Source organism: Cavia porcellus, unplaced genomic scaffold, assembly GCF_034190915.1.
Source record: "Cavia porcellus strain 051 isolate PalLab524CR breed Dunkin Hartley unplaced genomic scaffold, mCavPor4.1 scaffold_25, whole genome shotgun sequence".
In the NCBI taxonomy this organism is placed as follows: domain Eukaryota; kingdom Metazoa; phylum Chordata; class Mammalia; order Rodentia; family Caviidae; genus Cavia; species Cavia porcellus.
Window position 1 is genome coordinate 24251834 of NW_026947508.1, and position 8467 is coordinate 24260300.

Below are 8467 nucleotides of genomic sequence, written 5' to 3' on the forward strand. Positions count from 1 at the left end.
CTGGGGATCGAACTCACGATTGCCTGCTTATGTCGCTGAGCTAAATCCCCAGCCCCCCCACAGCCATTTTCTAGGTAAGGAAATGGAAGCCCAGAGAGGAATAGTGGTGAGTCCCGGCTCACACAGCATGTCAGGGCAGAGTAAAGATCCGAGTTTAGGAGTTCCAAGGCCAAGGCCTGGGCTTTTCCCGTGATACCTATGGCCACTGCCAACTCAGTAAGAGTGTCCTCCAGGGCTACCACCCCACAACCCAGGAAAAGGCAGTGGGCAGATAGGGTTCAGTGTCAGGCCCCCAAGGTATACTGGGAGCTGCAAGGTCATCTATCATCCCCACATCCAGGGTCTATTAATCCAAAGCCTGTTCCAAGTGTTCATGCTAGTACCCCTTTAACTAAGCTCCTTGATCAGCCCAGACTGGGGGCTCACCTCATCAGTTGATGGCTCCCGAAGGACCTGGGAAAATAAAAGTGTGGGACTGGGCAGAGAACTCAGGGACCAAGCAAAGCACCACACCAAAACCCCTGCCCAAGAGCCAGCAGGCATGGGCCTGCAGGCATCAACACTAGAGAATGCCAGGTCCTATGTCTGTCCCACCCTGTCTGTCTGTCCTTCTCAGAGCTGGCATCATGCAGCTTGAGCTCTGTCCAGGCAGGAAAAGAGTGGGAGTGAAGAGCCTTCTCCAGAGGGCTTATGGAGGGCGTACGGGGCAGACTGAGGGTACCACAAGCCCCTCCTCCCGCACCATCTCTACCTTTGTTCCTCTTTCTGCCTGCTGACTGGTTCTTCCCATCAGCTTCGAATCCACCTGGCACACAGAGCAGAGGGAAACACGGATTGACCGGCAGTCCTGGGGCCCACACTGGAAAGGGGCACTAAGGCAAAGCACATGTGGACCCAGGTACCCTCTCGGTCTGGCATATGTTACCTCCCAGGACATTAGAGACCTGCTCAGGCCTCCAGGCCAACCCCACAGGCGCCCTTTCTTTTCCTCCCTCCCATGTGATGTCGGAGAAAACAAGGCTGTGAATCAATGGGATCCTGTGTTCCTGCAGCCAGAGGCTGGGCATGGTGCCCGGTGGGCAGGGAGGCTCCCAGCCAGAGGGCGGGGCTAAGGGAGGAACCATGTTTCCCTGCCACCTCCAAAGAGCCTGGAATTGGACAGGGCAGCTGGCCATGGTGCTGGGCAAGTGAGGGAGCCCTGGGGGAAACAGGGCAACTGGGCCTCTGACCCCAAGTATCCTTGCAAGAAGTTGCCTTTGTTGCAAGCCTGGTGCTACCCTCATAAGAAAAATCTAGGTGGCATCAGTGGGGCAGTGCCAGAGCCAGGCGGGCATAACTCTCAATGCCACAGGATGCCATGGGTTATCTCTCTGTCTCCCTGAGTCTTAGGGGGTGAGGCATAAATGGATGGAGCATTCAAGGCCCTCCCTTCCCTGGGTACATGGCCAGGTGATCCCGGTGGCAGATCTTAGTCAGGTCAGAGAGAGGGGCAGTCTCTCATGTGCCTGGCCTGCCTGCCCACCTTGCTGTTGTGAGGCTCTTCCAAGCAAAAGCAGCGGGTGTAGACCTTGCCTTCTGTCTGAGGATTGATCTCGATGAGCTCATTACTTTGGGTGTCCCGGCGGGCCTTGGAGGTCTCTGGGGGACACTGCTCAGTGTGGGGGAAGAGCTGTGGTCAGTACAGAGGCAGACTTATCCCAAATTATACACATCCATTCCCAGAGGGCCCCCATCTCCAGCACATTGTGCCATTAGACAGTACCCCACCCCCACCACTTCCCCACCCCAGTCATGCTAGGCCAGGCACTCACCCCTCCTGGCAAAATCTCACAACAGCCCTCTTCTAGCACAAGCTCTGGGTCACAGTAGATGTGTGCCTGCTGCAGGTCAAACTGCAGGGGACACACAAGTTAATTTCAGGTCATTTTATCAAATAGCTGTGCACTGGCCCCCAGTGAGGCACAGACAGAGATGTCTATGCCCCAGAATTTAACCTCAGGGTGTTTCCATTCTGGCCTGAGAAGCTATCAAGAATAGAGGTGTTAGTCAGGCATGTTAGGGCAAGCACATAATCCTAGCACTCTAGGAGGATGAGACAGAAAGATCAAAACTTTGAACCCAGCCTGGGCAACCAAAAAAGGCTGGAGATGTAGCTCAATGTGATGGTCCTGGGTTCAGCCCCTACTAACACATACACACATACACAAAAGAACTAAAAGCAAGATAAAACTGCACATGTCAGAGAGAGAGAGACAGGGAGCCCAGAGGAAGAGGAAGGAGAAAGTTTCAGTCAAGCTGAGCCTATTCATCAGGTGGGAATAGGTGCAAGGGTAGGCATTTCAGGATTTCAGGTAGAGGTAACGGGATAGACAAAGGCAAGGACTTGTAGAACTGCTAAGTGAGTTGGATGCCCAGGGTGCAATTGGCTGAAGCAGAGCACCATGGAGCGAAAAGGAAGATAATGCTATGGACTCTTTTTTTTTGTGGTACCAGGGATCGAACTCACAACCTCATGCTTGCCAGGCAGGCATTTATGCCACTGAGCCAAATCCCCAGCCCAATGCTATGGACTCTTATAGGAGCCAGATTGTGATGGTCTTGAATGCCAGGTTAATCTGTTTGGATTGATCTACAGGGCAATGGGGAACCATGTAATGATTATGAGGAAGGGGGAGGCCCCGGTCAGACACAAGGAAGGTAGAAACCAAGGCCATGGAGCAACCTAGCACTCACCGACACAGGCCTGCCCTGCTCAGCATCCAAGCCCAGAAACACATGGCCCACCGGCTGCATGGGTCTCCGGGGCCCCAGAGGCTGGGAGGAGGCTGAGATGCAGTCCACGTGCACAGAGGCCACACGTCCAGCCACACTCAGCATTAGCTTGTGCCAACGCAGGTCAAAGAGCTGGGGCACTGGGAAGATGCAGGACACAAATTCACCATCTTGGCCCTGCGCCCGGAGCTCCAGACTCTGCTCTTGGCTGTTGACTTCCAGGGATATCTGTGTGGAATTGGGAAAGGAGGAAGAGAGAGTTTCAGAGCTCCCGAGCTAACACATGGCAAAGTCAAGGGCCCTCAAGTTCATTTCACTGAAGGGGAAACTGAGTTCCAGAAAGGGAAGAAAGCTGGTTGGATATGAAGACGACTTGAAAGAATGGGACTGGCACTGATGGGCTGGGGTAGCCTTGAGTTTGGGTCCTGGGATGGAGCGGAGAGGCCCTAGAAATCACAAGCTGGGATAGAAGCAGGAATGGGCCCGCTTCACCTGGTGCCCTAGGGAGCATAAGCCAATAGGGTAGCTGGGCAGGGCTCACCTGCGGGTACCCATCTCCATCCATCACTTGGAACAAGTACCACGTGCTCTGGTAGGTGTGCTTCTTCAGCAGGAGGGTGAGCACCAGGGCAAACTCTTCCGGGAGCCCTTGAGGGAACACTCGGCTGCAAATGGAAGACAGGTGCCCTGAGGCGGGGTGGAGAGCCCAGCTGCTGCCCGCTGGACCAGTGAGCCTGCCTCTGACACCACAGCCACACACCTCCACCCAAATTGCATTTAGTGGTTCACTTTGCACCACTTACTGAGCGCCTTCTCGGTGACAGGTGTGGGGCTGACCACTGGGGAGAATACTGGGGAAAACAGAGAAGGGGCCTGTGCTCATGGAGCCTTCCAGTGTGGTGGTGATGGGAGATTATAAACAAAGACTTCCCAGAATGATTACTTCACTACTCCATTATAATTTTGGTAAAGGCTTCTAAAGCATCTAGGATGCCCTGGGGTGAATAACTGGGATTGGGGTGGAAGGGGAGATACTAAAAAATAAACATGGAAAGGGTTCTTTCTGCATGACAGAGCAGTCAGAAGGGAAAGGGACGTGTGGGAAGTTGAGGCCAAGCGGGAAACAGCACAGGCCAGCCAAGGACTGGTGGGGGTGTGGGCTCCGCACATGTGGGCGCACACACACTTGCCAGGCTCCTACCCCTATCCTATTGTTATAATTCTTGAGGTGCCCGCAAGATGCAGACCTGGTCCTGTCCATGCTGGTCAGAGATAGGGTAGAGCTGCTTGGTTTTCCCTCGCACCCCAAGCTATAAGCAACCTATAAGCTAGGCTGAGTCCTAGCAGGAGGAGGAACGAAATGACCACCCGAGAGGCCTCATAACCAGGGTAACTGGGGTACGGCTGAGGTCGGTGTCTATTCCCAGTGGTCACACCAATGCCTCTACCGTGTGGGCTGGGTGAGCGGGGTTGCCCCCAGCCGCAGGATGAGAGGCCCCCCCTTCGGGTTTCGGATCTTCTTGATGGCAGTACTCTTCATGAGGTTTAGTCGGCGGATGAGGTTGAAGCCTTCAGGAAACACAACAGATGAAAGGTTCAACTCAGCAGGTAAAGAGGAGGTGCATGTCCTTCCAGAAAGAATGTAGAGGGATCAGCAGTGAACGAGAGGAGGCTCACCAGTCACATTGGCTGACAGATCGCTACTGTGTTCCAGCTTGAGTCCTTCCTGCTGGGAAGGTGGGCACTGCTGACCTGGAAGAAAGTTGGCTGGGGAGCATTGGGGACTCGGGCTGAGGCAGTGGCCCAGCTGAGTCCCTGGGAAGCAGCAAGTTGGTTCTGCAGCTTTAGCCTGGCCCAGCCTTGACCCCAACTATCTAGGAGCCAGGAGGAGCCTCCTATACAGTCAGGAAGACTGAGGTTCAGAGATTGAGGCCTGGCCCAAAGCCACTAAGTGAGTCAACAACTCAGCAGAACCGGAACTGGAACTTGAATCTGCCAGTGCTCCCAGCCAGGGTCCAGGCCAGCAAGGGACAGGATCAAAGAATCTCTGGGTGACACCAGAGCACAGTGGTGGGGTGGTGAGCTGCGGCCATGCGTGTGCTCCCACCATGACACGCGCTGAGGTTGGGGCAGAGGAGCACTTCCGAGGAAATGTCAGGCTCGTGCCCATTTTGTGTTCTGCACAATTGCCACCAGAGATGCCACATGCAGCTGGGACATGTGATCTCTGCAGTGGGTGGGGTCCCACTTCCCACATCCAAAGCAGACAAGAAGACCAGACATAAATCTCAGGCCACAGAATGACTTTCACCTGGATAACCATCAGATGAAACAGTGGGAAGACCCTGAGGGTCTGAGGAGACGTCAAGCTCAAGGACATCAGCAGGGCCTTAGATTCCAGGTAGGGCACATTAAGGAGTAAGGGTTCCTAGACAATGAGACATTTTAATGTAGGTCTCCAAAGCCCAGATGGGACAGGCTGGCAGCTGAGAGCCTTCTATCCCCTGGGCTTACTGAGAGGAAGAGGTGCTTTGCTGGAGAGACAGAGGTTAGAGTCAAAAAGTCCTTTCCAGCAAGCAGTTGCAGAAGCTGGGATGAGACAGTGAAGTAAGATCCCAGAGGCTGGCAAACTCCTTGTTAGCCTGACTGAAAGGAGGAATCCTGGGTCCCTGGTCATGGTCACCCCACTAGAGTCCCTCCTCCAGGTCTGGCCAGAAAGATCATCACTGTCTTCATCCTCAAAGCAACAGTGGGTGACTCACCCCTTGGCAGTGGGCCCAGATTCCTTACAGATGTTGAAATTCTCTACCCCAGCACAGCCCCCTGGGGGACCTGTTGAGGGAGAGGAGAGCAAATCTCCCCCATACACAAGCAGAAACACATATGTATGGATGCACACATATACACACACATATCACACACACACACACACACACACACACACACACACAACTGGCAGCAACACCCATTCCTGGTACTTAACATTTTTTTTTTTCTTTCAAGACAGGATCTCATTAAATTGCTAAACTGCCCAGATTGGGTCCAACTTGGAAATCTCCTGCTTCAGCTTCCCAGAATGCTGGAATTACAATTATGGGCCACTATGCTTTGTTGGCTGCCCTTGACTTGCGGGGTCTGGGTTCTAGGAGTTATGCTGCTGCCTGGTTAGGTGGCAGAGCTACAAAGTCAAAGGGTACCCAGTAGGTCTGGGAAAGCTGCCCAATAAACCTCCCCTGGCCTTAGGCCCTGGAAAGCTGCCTCCTATGCTCCATCCAGAGTCTGTGCCTTGGGGCAGGCTTTGCACAGGAGAGCCAGGCTTGCTGTGGAGGAGGAACACTCATCTGGGCTGGAGGATGGAGTCTCCACCATGAATAGGAGCAGGACTTGGGCCATTCTCAGGAGGCAGCACCCTTCTGCAGGGAGAGCAAAGCGCCTGCTCTTTACCCCACTGGCTTCCACCAAGGCTAACACAGAACAGGTTTACGTACACACGGGAGGGGACTGCCTTGTCCCATGCAGAGACTCAGGATACACACAGCCACTCTGGGATGCAAACACAGAGATGCTCGAAGATGTAAATATATGCATGAACACACACTCTCTTACAAGTTTGAGTGTGCAAACTCCTCAGGCTACCCTGAACCGGGCCTCTAGACTCTCCATAAATGCTCACATGATTAGCACATACATAGCTCCACATGTGCAAAGGCCCGGGAACCTCAGAGAGCCGGTTACAGGCTTATGGGTCCCTGACCACCCTGTCATCTCACCTGTATTTGCCCCATGGCTGAAGGTGACCCAGAGACTGAGCAGCCACAGGCCAGGTATCCAGGATACCCTCATCCCGGTCCAGAGAGATCAGCCGCAGCCACAGCACCTGAAAACCACACAGACCCGGGAAGGCCGGCTACTGAGTCCCCTCACATAATTCCACACATGGGCAAGTATGAGAGCTGTAACGCCCCCTCCCACTGGGACTGGCATTGCAAGAGGTCTGGCCAGACATTAATCCCTCTGGGGAGGCCCAGCTAACCAGCTTAGGGCTAAGATCTGGGCAGGGGTGATAATCACAATATTTAACCACCGGTATGGCACAAACACCCACCAGCCAGAACAAGATGCTGGCCAGAGCACGGAAACAGGCCTGGCAGCCTTTCATTGTGCTAGTGGGTAGCTGCTAGATTGAAGAAAATTCTAGGGATCCTAGAAGACTGTGGTAGCGGGGATAGTGAGGGAGCTTGAGACAGAGGCCATTTATCAAACACTTGGAAGCATTTTGGTACTGGTGTTCTGGGTTGGCACACACCAGCCCAGTACCTGGCTAGGGGCACCTGGCTCAGGCTTGGCAGCCCTGCCCAGCAACTACAAGGTCAAAAGCTCAAGACTTGGATGAGTCTCCTGGAAAGCCTCAGAGGGCTGCATATGGGCCAATGGAGCTTCCCTCTGGATAAGGTAGGTGAGAGAATAGGTACCAGGGCTCAGGACCTTGTTGCCAAGCTCCTCTGCTGATGAATGTCCGTCTTTTAGTTTTATTAAACTCTGATGGATGGGTCCAGATAAATCAATGCAGGCTAAGCAAGCGGCCAGCACAGTCATACATCATCCAGCCTCCCCCAGGACAGGCAGTTGATGCACACACACACACAGGGCCATGCGTGTTTCAACACACACAAATATGCATGGATACATGGGCAATATATACACAGACACATATACACAGAGGTACCAGTGTATACATTCAAACATACCTTCATGTAGGCATGCTCGGATACACATGCTAACCAACTGCCACACCAGTTTGCACATACACACATGCACACAGCCATCCTGTGACCACCCCTCCAATAGGCCTTCCTGCTGGGAAGTTCTTATGCAAGTCTGACCTCACTCCTTCCGGTGGAATCCTACTTTCCCTCCATTGGTTCTAAACAGGGAATGAGAACAGAAAAGACGCCCTCCCCAGTGTATTTGCAGTAGGATGCCAGTCCCCTTCTCCTGGGAGAGAACTGTGCCCTTACCTAATCATCCCTCATCCCAGGGACATGCACATGCCACCCCTCAAGCCCTAGGCTGGCCTTGCCCTCCTGCCAGCCAATGGAAGGACTGCCAAGGTGGGCAGCCTGTGGGTGCATGTGGGGGCGTGCACACAGATGAGCTCATGTCCATCTCCACTCTCTGGCCTCCACTCCCCAGGCCCCATTGTGAGTGGAGGGCTACAGAGACAGAGTGAAATAGGCTTCCAAGGCGATATTCCACCCCAACACAGAGTCACAGATTTGGGGTCAGAGAGAATGGAATCAGGATGGAGTTCAGAGCTCATCCTCCTACAGAGAAGAGGACTAAGGCCGGGAGGGGGAGAGGGGATGCCATTTGCCCCAGGGCACAGGGCCAGGGCCAGTCAGGAGCAGAAAGGGCCCTTCAACCCACTGCTAGAAGGCAGTCCAGTCCATTCCCACTTACCCGGTGACTGGGTATCCTCTTGTCTCACTGAGCAGTCCCCGCAGCAGCTCCAGAGCAGCCAGTCAGGAGAAGCAGCCCCTGGGTTCCACAGGACCCTCGGGGGTCCCTGATTTCTCTCCCAGGGGCCAGCAGCACGGGTCCCGGCTTCCCAGCGGCCGAGCTCTCCAGGCTGAGTACTGTCCCGCGCACGCCTGCTTGCCGGCCACTCGGGGTGGGGAAGAGGGGTGGTTCCAGG

At 54.2% G+C, this 8467-nt stretch overlaps 1 protein-coding gene across 7 annotated transcripts in view; it reads right to left on the reverse strand.

Moving 5' to 3' along the window:
- The window catches only part of Col16a1 (collagen type XVI alpha 1 chain), a 48398-nt gene extending 39974 nt beyond the window's left edge, over positions 1-8424 (reverse strand). For 4 of the 7 annotated variants that reach the window (XM_063235954.1, XM_013153874.3, XM_063235953.1 and 1 more), the window contains exons 1-10: positions 8233-8414; positions 6543-6649; positions 4450-4524; positions 4221-4341; positions 3314-3437; positions 2734-3000; positions 1812-1892; positions 1523-1648; positions 752-805; positions 427-453 (exon numbers count right to left, since the gene is read on the reverse strand). In XM_063235954.1, the coding sequence (XP_063092024.1) occupies positions 427-453; positions 752-805; positions 1523-1648; positions 1812-1892; positions 2734-3000; positions 3314-3437; positions 4221-4341; positions 4450-4524; positions 6543-6615 (948 nt within the window). In that variant the 5' untranslated portion in view covers positions 6616-6649; positions 8233-8414. Of the gene's footprint in view, positions 1-426; positions 454-751; positions 806-925; positions 1083-1522; positions 1649-1811; positions 1893-2733; positions 3001-3313; positions 3438-4220; positions 4342-4449; positions 4525-6542; positions 6650-8232 lie in introns of those variants that run through there. The other 3 variants (XM_063235956.1, XM_063235955.1, XM_023565648.2) reach the window with 3 other exon arrangements.
- Positions 8425-8467: the final 43 nt, after the last annotated feature.